This window comes from Canis lupus, chromosome 5 (assembly GCF_048164855.1).
Source record: "Canis lupus baileyi chromosome 5, mCanLup2.hap1, whole genome shotgun sequence".
Lineage (NCBI taxonomy): Eukaryota > Metazoa > Chordata > Mammalia > Carnivora > Canidae > Canis > Canis lupus.
The window spans coordinates 23,964,119-23,978,352 of NC_132842.1; the positions used below are offsets into that span (position 1 = coordinate 23,964,119).

Here is a 14,234-nt window from a genome sequence, read left to right on the forward strand (position 1 = left end):
AAGAGACCTTGGCTCACACCACTGGGAGCCCCAGGTGACAAATTTTACCAACTGGCCTCCATATCCTTCCTCAACCCCATTTTCTTTCAGGAGAGCACCAGAGATAATCCTGTGATAACTCCCATCCTGGTTTAACTCATGCACCACCAAAAATCCTGTCTTCTGCATGGTATGCTGACCCAATCTCCCTGCTTCCTCACTCTGCTATATATACTAGACCCTCTTCCTCTCAGCTCCTCAGGGACTTCAGCCTATAATCACCAGCTCTCTTCCCAACATCGCCCATTATTCCCTATCTTCTGGAGCATTCCTCTCAGCATACAAATTCATTCTAGCTTCTTCTCTCTTACAAACTACCTGGTATTTTCCTACTTGCTATCATCATGCTCTCTGTACTAGAATGGAGGCAGAAATGTTGTTCAAACGTGTATCCCTAGCACCAGTAAACACTTCGATTTCATCTATATGGGACCAAATTGTTAACACTGTGCCAACCAAATGAATGCTTATTAGATACAATGATTTCTTAGAAAACACATACCATTTGCCACTTATTTTCTTAACTGTCTCATAGCAAATAACTATGCTTTATATATATACATTAACTGCCCTGAAGATAATTTGATGATTTTAGGAAACAGGACATTATTAATCTACCAAAGGTATAATCAATGTCACATGTTATCATAGTGGAAGAGTTTCAACAACATTTGGTTCTACTTTTTTTGAAAAGGGGAGGGTAGGGATCCCTGGGTGGCGCAGCGGTTTAGCGCCTGCCTTTGGCCCAGGGCGCGATCCTGGAGACCCGGGATCGAGTCCCACATCGGGCTCCCGGTGCATGGAGCCTGCTTCTCCCTCTGCGTATGTCTCTGCCTCTCTCTCTCTGTGTGACTATCATAAATAAATTAAAAAAGAAAGAAAGAAAGAAAAGGGCAGGGTATAATAAACCTGGATTTAAAAACAAAATCCAGTTTCAGATAATGAGCGCAATCACACAACCAGAAAAAAAATGTGTTTTATTAGTCAGGGTCTCTCTGCAGCCAGTATCATCATTTTTGTGCTGCTCCCAAGCTAAGCTCTGCTAATTACAGTAGCATCTCTTTACTAGGTAAAATTTTGTACGTACCCTTACAAAGTAAGATTAGAAAGGACAAGAGTTTAATTCAGAGTTAGACTAAATTTACCTCAACAGATTTCAATACTAATTGTGAACTCTGAGGTCAGACTGCCTGGGTTCAAACCCCTGCTCTGGTAGTCTCATCTGTGACAAATTATACTAAACATCTGTCTTCCAGGATAAAAAATATGGCTGCTCAGAGGACTAAGACATTTAATATTAGCAGAGACCTTAGAACCAACTACCATTATAAAAGACAATCACCACTACCAGGAGAAAAAAATCCCACCTGATTAAAACGAGCAACATTCACTGACATGAGATCTTCTCTAAACCACTCAGACAATACTCAAGGGTGTGGTACTTTTGCTTTTTTGTAAGTAGAATAAATAACAAATCTACTGTGGACAAAAGGGTGGTTTTCAATGAAACAAACAGAACTTACCATCCATGCCGCGAAGAGAACAGTTGTGATGGAGAACTTCGAAGGAGAATCAGGTGCTCAGGAAATGGCAATAATGTCGAATCTCGGCTATGCTACGAGATCAGCATGGGAAAAGTCACTCTTGATTGTTTGCTCTCTCACGAAGCATATGTAATAAACTTAGGATCTCAAAATCCTATGGGCTTGAAGCTCAGAACTCATCCAGAATCTGGCCATTTCTCATCCCCACCACCAACACCATCCCACTTTATCACGACTTCACACTGTGGTTATAGAAACTTGGTTGCAATATGGAGTCCTTTGTAGGATACTAGATTATGTGGATGGGACAAATTGGGAACAAGTATTATTGAGGGTGGCTTAAATATTAGAGCTATTATCCCATTTTACTGACTGTGACACATGTGACAGTTACCTTATCCACAGCAGTCTAGTGAGTGGTTTTATTTAGTTGCACCCTTGTCACATCAGGATTTCAATTCAGTACTACTTAGCAAAACCTACACTTGGCAGAGCTAAGTAAGGTAAGTTCGTATACTTCTGTGCACTTGTCTTATTTCATTTAAGTGATTTTAAGAACTGTGAGGGGAAAAAAGGAAATTTTCTTCTACATTACTATTCAACTAATACGAACTTCATAGCTAATCTTGGTCTGTCCAACGTCAAACATTCATTATGATGCTTCCTTTTTATTTACTCGACAAATATTTCTATGGAACTACTGTGTACACCACACTGTACTGTCTCCTGGGAAACCTGCTGGGTTGTAACCTTCCTGAGGGTAAGCAAACGGTCTCATTCATCCCTATGACCAAGCGTCTTTTTCCCCCCAGAGCCGTGTACTCTACGTCACCCTCACGTCCAGGACCACCCAACTGCTATGAGCCCATAGCGGCTGTCTCCAAAATATCGTTCAGTCTTTTGCCTCAACGACTGCATGAGCTTCTGGTATTGGTCTCGTCTCTCTATTACCTCTTCTCCACACAGTGGCCACAATAATCTTTTCTTTCCTTCATAATCTTCTAGGAACGTAAACCGTGGTATTCCCTTAGTAAAGATTCCTTAGCCGGGGGCTGCCTGGGTGGCTCAGTTGGTTAAGCATCTGCCCAGCTCAGGTCCTGACTTCAGGGTCCTGGGGCTGAGCCGGGAGGGGGGCGGGGGTCTGTTTCTCCCTCTGCCTCTCCCTTTCTCACTTTTGCACGCCCACTCTCTCAAATAAACAAAATCTTAAAAAAAAAAAAAAAAAGATTCTGTAATGATTTTTGCCTTAGAACAAAATTTAAAAGTCTATGAAGAAATGGACACTCCCTCTCGCCACCTCTTGCTCCATCAGGCCAGCCTGCCCTCAGCTTCCTCCAAACACGGAGTGCTCCCTAGGCCTCGGGCTCTTGGGGAGAGGCTCCCCCGGCTCCTTCTCACCCCACAGGCTCCCACTTCTCTGAGCGTCCCCCCCAAGCCTCGCACCCTCTCCGCGACTTTACAGCACTTTCCACTGCGGTGTGCTCCTTACCCCATATTCTCTTTATTGCCTAAACTGCAGGGCGTAAGTGATGTTGGAGGCCTGCGCAAAACACACTTTCAGGGACTAGGAGCCAATCGTGAATTAAAAAAAAAAAAAAAATGAACGAACAAAAACATTCTTTTGTTCAATGCCTACATCGCAGGCACTCGGCAGGCATTTAAAAAGGTTCCTGTAGGAAAAAACCCAAACAGGGGTGCCTGAGCGGCTCAGGGGTCGAGCGCCGGCCTGCGGCCCAGGGCGTGACCCCGGGGGTCCCGGGACGGAGTTCCACATCCGGCTCCCCTCAGGGAGCCTGCGTCTCTGCCTCCCTCTGTGTGTCTCTCAGGAATAAGTAAATAAAGCCTTAAAAACCAGGAATAAGTAAACAAAATCTTAAAAACCAACAACAAACCTGGCCCCTAAAGCAGAGAGAAGGCCCACCGCGCGGCACCCCCTCAGCCCGGGCGAGCGGCGCCCCCACCTTGCGGACGCTCCTCACGCGGCGCCCACCCGCCCGCGGCCCGCTCGCTCGCCCGCCCCGCGCCGGCGTCGCCCGCCTCACCGCCCGGGGCTCCGCGCCGCCCACCCTCCACTCCACGCTCTCCCGGGACCAGCCGTCGGAGACCAGCCACACGCCCACGGCCCCGCTTCTTACCCTCCTCCGCGCCGGCTCCCGCCCGGCAGCCAGACCCGCCAAAATTCCAACTTGGCCGCACCCCTCCCCTGACGCCAGACGCACGCTCACGTAAGGCCGCGTGATTGGCTACGTCAGCGATCTTGGCGTGAGCTACCCGGAAGAGATAGCGAAATGCCCGGCTGCGTAGAGCCATCTGATTGGCCCACGTGACGAGGGCCCCTCTTGGGTGGCGGCCGGGAAGTTTCCGGCCGGTGAAGCCGGGCGCCTTAGACGCAGTGTTCTGGCGCCCCCGAGCGTCCTGCAGGGCGTTTACACCGGAGGTCGGACGCAATTCCTCACGCTCTCTGGGGCAGTCCTTCTGAGCCTCCTTCTCGATTTTTTTTTTGTATTTTTTTTATTGGAGTTCGATTTGCCAACATAAAGCATCACACCCAGTGCTCATCCCCTCAAGTCCCCCCTCAGTGCCCGTCACCCAGTCACCCCCACCCCCGCCCCCACCCCCCGCCCCCCTCCCCTTCCACCACCCCCTGTTCATCTCCCAGAGTTAGGACATTTCCCACTCATTTTCTCTCCCTTCCCTTATATTCCCTTTCACTATTTTTTATATTCCCCAAATGATTGAGACCATATAATGTTTGTCCTTCTCTGACTTACTTCACTCAGCATCATACCCTCCAGTTCCATCCACGTCGAAGCAAATGGTGGGTATTCGTTGTTTCTAATGGCTGAGGAATATTCCATTGTATACATAAACCACATCTTCTTTATCCATTCATCTTTCGATGGACACCGAGGCTCCTTCCACAGTGTGGCTATTGTGGACATTGCTGCTAGAAACATTGGGGTGCAGGTGTCCCGGCGTTTCACTGCATCTGAATCTTTGGGGTAAATCCCCAACAGTGCAATTGCTGGGTCGTAGGGGAGATTTTTTTTTTTTTTTAAAGATTTTATTTATTTATTCATGAGAGACAGAGAGAGAAAGGCAGAGACATGGGGGAGCCCGACGTGGGACTCGATCCCCGGTGTCCAGGATCACGCTCCGGGCTGAAGGCAGCACTAAACCGCTGCGCCGCCCAGGCTGCCCGAGTAGCTCTATTTTTAACCCTTTGAGGAGCCTCCACCCGGAGGGTGAGGCCTGAGGCCGGGAACTCTCCTACAGGGCGCACATTCCAGGCGTTTCTCCCGCCCATGCAAACGTCCTGTGGTTGGTGGATCCTAGAGGGATCTGAATAAGCTACTTGGTTATTTCACAGCCTCTTGTGTTCAGTGCAGATGGCTGGACCCGGGAACACAAATCTGGTTCACTTTTGATTGTGTGTGACCTTGGGGAAGCAACTTGTCCCTTTGGGATTCTGCTTCATCGTCTGTAAAATGAGACTTGAAGTCTAGATGACATTCTTTAATGCGGTAGAAATCGCTCTTGACCGAGGAATTTGTGACAGTACACAGACTTGCAGAATTGTAACTGGCGTCAGGTTAACTTGTTAGGAGACCATGTTTTTCACAGAGCTGCCTTTTCTTTTCTTTTTTTTTTTAGTAAAATTCAGACTTTGTTAGGTATTTACATTCTAAAAATTGTGTTTGTACCTAATTCTGAGGACTGCCGTGTTTAAGTGCAGAATTAAAGTTAGCTTATTAAATAATTACATAATTTAACAGAATTTAAAGCAGAAGAGTTTTTGATGGAACAAATGACTTTTAAAATTAACTTTTTAGTTAAAATTTTAGTTGACGTACAGTGCAATATTGGTTTCTGGAGTAGAATTCAGTGCTTCATCACTTACATACAACACCCAGTGCTCATCCCAAGTGCCCTCAATTTCCATCACCCATTTCGCCCCATCTCCCCTCCCTCCCTCCATCAACCCTCCATTGCTTCTATATCATTGAGTCTCTTATCGTTTGTTTCCCTCTTTTTTCTTTTTCCTCTTCCCACATGTTCGTCTGTTTTTCTTTCTTTTATTTTATGTATTTATTCATGAGAGACACACAGAGAGAGAGGCAGAGACATAGGCAGAGGGAGAAGTAGGCTCCCTGCAGGAAGCCCGATGTGGGGACGTGATCCCAGGACTCCGGGATCAGGATTGGAGCCAAAGGTAGATGCTCAACTACTGAGCCACTCAGGTGGCCCCCATCTGTTTTTTTTTCTTAAATGCCACTTATGAGTGAGAGCATATTTTTGTCTTTCCCTGGGACTTGCAAATAACCATTTTAAGTCTTTTTTAAAATCCCCCCTCTTGCAGCCACTGTTCAGGCCCTGCATCGCCCCACTAGTTATTCCATGTAAGACTGTATCCATTGTGTTTGACTTTGTTTTCAGAAAAACTAAAATCAGCTTTAGGATGAAAATAAACAGTCTGGATACCATCTACATCGATTTTTTTCCCTGTGTCCTAATGGAGCATTAATGCTCCTTATTATCTGAGCTTATTATAGTGTCCCAGGAATGGGAATAATACCACTTTCGAGAGCGGCTAGTGTTGAGAAATTCACAGCAATGGAGGAACTATATAATCAAATTGAAGAAAATTAAATGTATCACCACATCTAATTGTAAAGGTTCATCACAGACTTACTGGCCATTATGCAGACATTCCTGGACTAATTCTGATTTGTTTCCCAAAGTTCTTTTCTTCAACTTGACTTTCCAGGTCTACTTTGCACCCAAATCCATGCAAGAAGTAGAAGATAGTACCGATCTAAGCTCTCAAGTTTCCCTCCAGTGAGGGATAGATTATTATTGGGGTGATTTTGAGAAAGAATTAGGAGAGTAGTTTCAGGACCCACTGATGGAAGGGAGAAAGGTAGGAAAACACCAAAGTTTAGGGTGGTTTTTGAGGCAATCCATTGATGTAGGGGACATAGGAAGCATAGAACAGGTTTAGGGGAGAAGACAGGCTTGGTTTTAGATTTCAGAACGAGGTATGAAAGATATTGCTTTAGAAAAACTTGATCTGCAGATGTGGGATTCAAAAGAGAGGTCCGTATTGCAGTGGTTCTTATCTTTTTGGCATAGGTGATCTCGGACGCCTTTGAGGACAGAAGGAAAATGTTTTTTCTTCCTCAAGAAAAATGTACATTCCTACATTCAAGATTTTGTATACCTTCTGAGGGGACTCACGTATTTTCCCAAAGACACTCTGAGTTAAGAACCTGAAAGCCAGAAACCTGAGACATGTGAGCCAGCGACAGAAGCTGAACAGGAGCAGCTGGAGTGGTTAGGAAAGCAGTGCCACTCTTAGCCCTAGGTCTAGGCCTAAGCTTCATGTGGCCTTATGTTGATCCTCTTCTAGCTATGTCACTGTCCCTCCACAGGGTGAGGTGTCCCAGGGCCGATGGGATGCACTCATCCAAACCCTGGGCAGCCCCTGATAGCCAAAGCTCTAATCCTGGGACCCTGGGATTTTTTCTTACCCAATGGCTCTGAGTCTGCTTTGAGGCCTGGCGTGTCCTCTTCCCCTAGCTGTCCTTGAGGTCAGATCCCTCTGTTGTAGGGGTGGCTATTTGGTGGTGGGTGGGCTGTGGGTAGAGTGGGAGTTAAAGGGAGCTTGAACAGCAGGGAGGGGTGGAGAGAGGCTGCCAAGTGCTACACAGAACTGAGTCCAGGTGAGAGGACAAGCAGGGTTTGCAGGGCTGGGGCCCAATTCTCAAGGTGCCATGCTTCTGTACGAAACTCCAAGGAGACTATGAGCTTTATTTCTAAACTTTAAAACTTTACACGTAGGATCTCTGCCTGTATCCTGGCCCCAGAGTTTTCCAGTGTAAGTGGTGAAGCTGCAGGAAAGAGATGGCCCAGGATGCTGAGGAAAGAGTGTGTTAAGAAGGAAATGGCAAATATCAATATGACATAGGAGGGCTTCTCCAGGGCTGGTCCCCGGAGGAGTAGCTGCTGCAGCTCCTGGGAACTTGTGAGAAATCAAATGCTCATGCCTCACACCAGACCTACTGAATCAGAAACTGAGGGTTGGACCCAACATTCTGCATTCAGCCTTGTGGTCACTGCATCTTTTACAACAGTGGTTCTAAAGCTTTAGAGGACACCAGACAGGAAAGTCTGTCTGCTTTGGGAACAAAAGAACTGGCCGAAGAAAGTGACCTCTCACAGGAAAAGGAGAGGATGATGGCCCGGTTGGCAATACCTGGCGCCTCAAGAAATGGACTGGAGTGTCCAGAAGGAGCTTGCTGTGGACAGGAGCGAGATGGCCAGTTCATTCTGAGGTGACAGTGCAGATTTCAGCAGGTGCCTTTAAACTATGTGACGGAAGATGGAGAATATGTCAGGGCTCCACGCGTGGGCCTGGCATGTGGTGAAGTGAGTGTACTTGAGCTCTCCAAAGCAGAGGCTGTAGAAGCAGAATGTCCTTGAGTATGTCTATCTAGTTAATGCACCAGGTGATTAAACCACTTCCTCCATCCAAGGCCTGGCAGGCAATGCTATTCAAAATCAGAAAGTCAGACCTTATACTGAGAGTAATAGCCAGTTTCCAAAGCTCCTCCACCACCAACTCCTCCCTGCATGCATCTGTTTACATCTGCATTCATGTCTTCTTGCTATATGTGCAGAACTCTCTAGAGTCTTATCCCAAAACTTGAGTCTGTCTGAGGACAAAGATCCTGTCCTGAGAAAAACGTTATCCTTGCTCAGAGGCAACCTCTCTACTTAGAGAATGAGGGGAAATCCCATCGCCCTGATTTTACTAACAGAATATTGTCTCTGTTGTGCAAGGAAATATCTGTTGCTTTTTAATCAACCTAGAGGTTACTTTAAACAAGGAGGAATGTTCCTTCCTGTAGTTACCTCAACTGATATTTTCCAAAGGGAAGCCAATAAAACCAGTAGCCGTGCTGGTTTTAATTCATTCATAAGACTGTTCAACACATTTTTTCCACTTCTTCAACACATTTCTTCCTTTCTGGGTTATAAACCCAGCAAATAATAACACCACCACCACCACCACCACCACCACCACTACTACTATTACTACTACTACTACTAAAATATAATACATGTACATATATACAAAATAAATTTTACCCATAATTATGGCTCCATATATTTAAAAAGCCCAAACTGCTATCTAAATCCATCAACTTACAGAGAGTTTCTGAATGAATATTTTTTTGTGTATTTCACAGCTTTGCAAGTACTTAGCTAGAAAAAAAAAGCTACTCAGTGATGACTAACATGTTTGCAATGAGAACATAATGTTATTTCAGTAATTATTAAAATGATAAACTCTAAATCAAAGGATTCAAAAGACTACAATTATTTCTATTTTTTATTTGCTTTTAAGAGCAAAGCAGTTTTGGTACCTTTTGTTATTCCATTAAGAATGTTGGTTCATATACTTGATTTCTGTTATACTTAAAAGCTGCAACATCTTGCACTAGTATGGGACATTTGTTACAATGGATGAGCCAACACTGACACATTATTCTTAACTGAAGTCCACAGTTTACATTAGGATTCATACTTATACATTCAATTGATTTTGACAAATGTATCCACCATCACAGTATCATGCAGAATAGTTTCACTGCCCTAAAAATCCTGTGCTCTCACCTATTCATCCTTCCCTCCACCTAACCCCTGGCAATCCATGATCTTGTCTCCACAGTTACGACTTTTCCAGAGTGCCGTACAGTTCAAATCATACAGCATGCAGCCTTTTCAGATTGACTTCTTTCACTTAGCAATAGACATTTAAAGTTCCTCCATGTCTTTCTGCAGTTTGATGGCTTATTTCTTTTTAGCACTGAATAATATTCCACTGTATGGATGTACCATGGTTTATTTATGCATTTACTTATCGATGGACATTTTGGCTGCTTCCAAGTTTGGGCAATTATGAAATAAAGCTATTGTAAACATTCATGGGCAGGATTTGTGTGGACATAACTTTTCAATTCATTTGGATAGGTACCAAGGATTGTGCACTTAGTTTTACAAGAAACCCCTGGAGTCTTCCAAACCACCATTCTGCATTTCCACCAGCAATGAATGACAGTTTGTTATTTCATGATCCTCTCCAGCATTTGATGTGTTTTGAATTTTAGCCATTTTAGTAAGTGTGTGGTGGTATCTCATTGTTTAAATTTGCAATTCCCTAATAACATGTTGTCGAGCATCTTTTAATGTGTTTATTTACCAACTATATATCTTCTTTGGTGAGGTATCTGTTATCTTTTGCCCATTTTTAAATTGGGTTGCGTTCATGTTGCTGAGTTTTAAGAATTCCTTGTATATGTTGATACCAGTCCTTCATCAGATAATGTTTTGTAAAGATTGACTTCCAGTCTGTGGCTTGAGTTTATTTTTGTAAAAGGTATAAGGTTTGTGTCTTGATTCGTTTGTTGTTGTTGTTGTTGTTGTTTCGTTTTGTTTTTACGTGGGTATCCAATATCGCTCCCTAAAAATACTATCCTTTCTCCACTGAATTGCCTTTTCTCCTTTATCAAAGACCAGTTGACTATCTGGGTCTATTTCTGGGTGCTCTGTTCTGCTCTATTTATATATTTGTCTATTCTTTCATCAATATCACAATCTTGATTCTTGTAGCTTGAGAGTAAGTCTTGAAGGCAGGTAGTGTCTGTCCTTCAACTTTGTTCTCCTTCTATAATCTGTTGGCTATTCTGGGTCTTTTGTGTCTTCATATAAACTTTTAGAATCACTTTGTCAACAACCACAAAATAACTTCTTGGGATTGTAATTGACTCTGTAGATCAAGTTGATGATACTAAGTCTCCCTATACACGGATACGAAATATCACTTTATTTATTTAGCTCTTTGATTCCTTTAATTAGATCTTATATTTTATTAGATTTCTACTTAAGTATTTAATATTTTGGTACTAATGTGTTATTATTATTATTTTTAAAGATTTTATTTATTTATTCATAGACACAGAGAGAGAGAGAGAGGCAGAGACACAGGCAGAGGGAGAAGCAGGCTCCATGCAGGGAGCCCGACGTGGGACTCGATCCCGGATCTCCAGGATCACACCCCAGGCTGCAGGCGGCGCCAAACCGCTGCGCCACAGGGGCTGCCCCTAATGTGTTGTTATTATTGTGTTTTTATTTTTATTTATTTTTATTTTTTATTTTTTATTTTTTTAAATTTTATTTATTTATTTATGATAGTCACACAGTGAGAGAGAGAGAGGCAGAGACATAGGCAGAGGGAGAGGGAGAAGCAGGCTCCATGCACCGGGAGCCCGATGTGGGATTCGATCCCGGGTCTCCAGGATCGCGCCCTGGGCCAAAGGCAGGCGCCAAACCGCTGCGCCACCCAGGGATCCCTATTATTGTGTTTTTAAAGTTCCAGTCATTCATTGCTGGTATACTGATACTGGTAATTTGTGTCTTCCATCTTCTTAATTAAGCTAGGTAGGTTTATTAATTTTGTTGATTTCAAAGAAACAGCTTTTTTTAATAATACATTTATTTTTTATTGGTGTTCAATTTGCCAACATACAGAATAACACCCAGTGCTCATCCTGTCAAGTGCCCCGCTCAGTGCCCATCACCCATTCACCCCCACCCCCTGCCCTCCTCCCCTTCTACCACCCCTAGTTCGAAGAAACAGCTTTCATTTTCATTGATTTTCTCTACTGATTTCCTGGTTTGAATTTCATTGATTTGTGTTTTAATTTTTATTATTTATTTTCTTATGTTTATTTTGTGTTTAATTTGCCATTCTTTTCCTAGGTTCTTAAAGTGGAAGCTTCAATTACCGATTTTAGATCTTTTCATTCAATGCTATATATCTGCTAAACATGGCTTTCACTTCAGCCACAAATTTTGTGTTATATTTCCAATTAGTTAAAATTTATTTAAATCTCTCGAGAATTCTTCTTTAGCCCACGTATTATTGACAAGTGTGTTAAATCTCCAAATGTTTGAGGGTTTCCAGGTATCTTTCTGGTTTTGATTTCTAGCTTAATTCCATTGTGGTATGAGAGCATATAATGTATGGCTTGCATTTTTAAAAAATTTGTTAAGCTGTATTTTATGGCTCAGAATGTGGTCTATCACGGTGAAATGTTCTTCATGAACTTAAGAAAAATGCATATTCTGCTATATTTAGAATATGAAGTATTCTGTAGATGTGAGATCCTGTTGATAGTGTTACTCAGTTCAACTATATCCTTACTTATTTTTTTTTTTTTTACTTTTTATCAGTTTGTTACTGATAGAGATTTTGAATTCTCTAACTGTATTACTGGATTCATCTATTTTTGCTTGCAATTCTATCAGTTTTTGCTTTATGTATATTGATGCTATGTTGTTAGGTGTATATACAGGAAGTACTGTTATGTTTCTTGGAGAATTGACCCTTTCGTCATTTTGTAATCTCTTTTTATCCCTGACAATTCTTCTTGCTTGGAAGTCTAGTATAGTTACTTTAGCTTTTTTATTTTTTTAAATTTTGTTTATTTATTCATGAGAGGCACAGAGAGAGAAGCAGAGACATAGGCTCCATGCAGGGAGCCCAATGTGGGACTCAATCCCGGGACTCCAGGATCACACCCTGGGCCAAAGGCAGCTTAACTGCTAAGCCACCCAGGCATCCGTAGCTTTCTTTTAATTAGTGCTAGTTTGCTATTTCTTTCTCCACCCTTTATTTTCAGTCTATGTGTCTTTAAAGTGGGTTTCTTACAGACAGCATATAGGTGAAGCTTGTTTTTTTTTTTTAATCCACTCTGACAATTTCTGTCTTTTAATTGGTATATTTAGACCAATGATATTTAACCTATTGATATAATTGTATTAATATCTACTATAATTGTTACTGTTTTCTATCCATTGCCCTTGTTTTTCTTCTATTGTCTTTCATTCTATTTCTGGCTTTTCTGATTTTAACTCAACATTTTATGTTATTCCATTTTCTCTCCTCCCTTAGCATATCTCAGCATAAACTTCTTTAACATTTCTTTTCTCAGTGGTTGCACTGGAGTTTGCAATGTAAACAACCAATCCAAGTTCACTTTCATGGAACACTATACCACTTTATGTATAACGCAAATACCCTGTAATAGAATATCCTGCTTGCCCTGTTTCCATCCCTTATAATATTGCTATTATTCACTTCATTAATCCATTAGCTATAATCACTAAATACATGTGGCTATTATTATTTTGAACCAACTGTTAATCTGTTCAATTAATAATATGGAAAACATGAGTTTGTCTTCATTTATTGTTTCTCTAATGATTTTCCTTTTTTTTAAATGTAGATCTGAGTTTCTGACCCATGTAGCTTCCTTTTTTTTTTTTTTTTTAAAGATTTAATTTATTTATTCATGAGAGACACACAGAGAGAGAGGCAGAGACACAGGCAGAGGGAGAAGCAGGCTCCATGCAAGGAGCCTGACATGGGACTTGATCCTTGGTCTCCAGGATCACACCCCTGGCCAAAGCCGGTGCGCTAAACCACCGGGCCAGTGGGGCTGCCTACCCATGTAGCTTCCATTTTCTCTGCAGAACTTTCAACATTTCTAACAAAGCAGGCCTACTGGCAACAAGTTCATCAGTTTTTATTTGTCTAGGAAAGCTATTTCTCCTTCGCTTTTGAAGAACAATTTCCATAAACACAGAGTTACATGGTGATTTTTCTCTCTCAATACTTTAAATGTTTCACTCCCTTTCTTATTGCTCGCATAGTTTCTGAAGAGAAATCTGATGTATTTCGTATTCTTGCTCCTAAAGGTAAGTTTTCTTTCCTTCTGGCTTTTTCAAGATTTTCTTTTTGCCTTTGATTTTTTGCAGTTTGAATACAATATACCTAGGCGAAGATTTTTTGGTATTTAACATGCTTGGTGATCTCTGACCTTCCTTATCTGTAGTTTGGTATCTGTCATTAATTTTTAAAAATTCTCAGTCATAATTACTTGATACAATCTCTTTTTATTGTGATATTCTCATTGCACATATATTACATTAAAACACTGTCTCACAGTTCTTAGATATTCTATTTTCATTCTTTTTTTCTCTTTGCATTTAAATTTTGGAAGTTTCTATTGACATTGCTTCAAGCACACAGATTCTTTTCACGGGCATGTTCAGTCTTTTCATGAGCCCATGAAAGGCATTCCTTATTTCTGTTATAGCACCTTTGATTTCTAGTATATCTTTTAAATTTTTTCTTAGAATTTCCATGTGTCTGCTTGTATTACCCCTCTGTTCCTGCATGTTGTCACGTTTCCCACGAGAGCCCTTACAATACTAATCATAGTTGTTTTAAATTTCTAGTCTTATATTCATCATATCTGACGTTTGCTCTATCTTTCCAAACTGTGTTTTGTGTTTTAGTATGTAGCATAATTTCTTGTTGAAAAATGGAAATGATGTAGTAGGTAAAAGGAACTGAGGTAAATAAGTCTGTAGTGTGAGGTTTTATGTTTACCTGGTTAAGAGTTGGACTATGTTTACTATCTGCTGCAGCTATGGGTATTATAGGCTAAAATTTCCTCTGGTGTCCTTGTTTTGTTCTGTTATCTTTGAGTTTCCCTATATACTTCTTCTTCAATACAC

General features: G+C 41.9%; 1 protein-coding gene across 16 annotated transcripts in view; it reads right to left on the bottom strand.

Annotated features, from left to right (window-relative positions):
* MCM10 (minichromosome maintenance 10 replication initiation factor) overlaps positions 1-3,804 on the bottom strand; it is a 107,817-nt gene extending 104,013 nt beyond the window's left edge. For 12 of the 16 annotated variants that reach the window (XR_012030977.1, XM_072825798.1, XM_072825796.1 and 9 more), the window contains exons 1-2: positions 3,719-3,804; positions 1,563-1,654 (exon numbers count right to left, since the gene is read on the bottom strand). Coding sequence is in view for 3 of the 16 variants with exons in the window: in XM_072825800.1 (XP_072681901.1) it covers positions 1,563-1,569 (7 nt within the window). In the remaining 13 variants the exon portion in view is untranslated. Of the gene's footprint in view, positions 1-1,562; positions 1,655-2,534; positions 2,697-3,475; positions 3,495-3,718 lie in introns of those variants that run through there. The other 4 variants (XM_072825800.1, XM_072825802.1, XM_072825791.1 and 1 more) reach the window with 4 other exon arrangements.
* Positions 3,805-14,234: the final 10,430 nt, after the last annotated feature.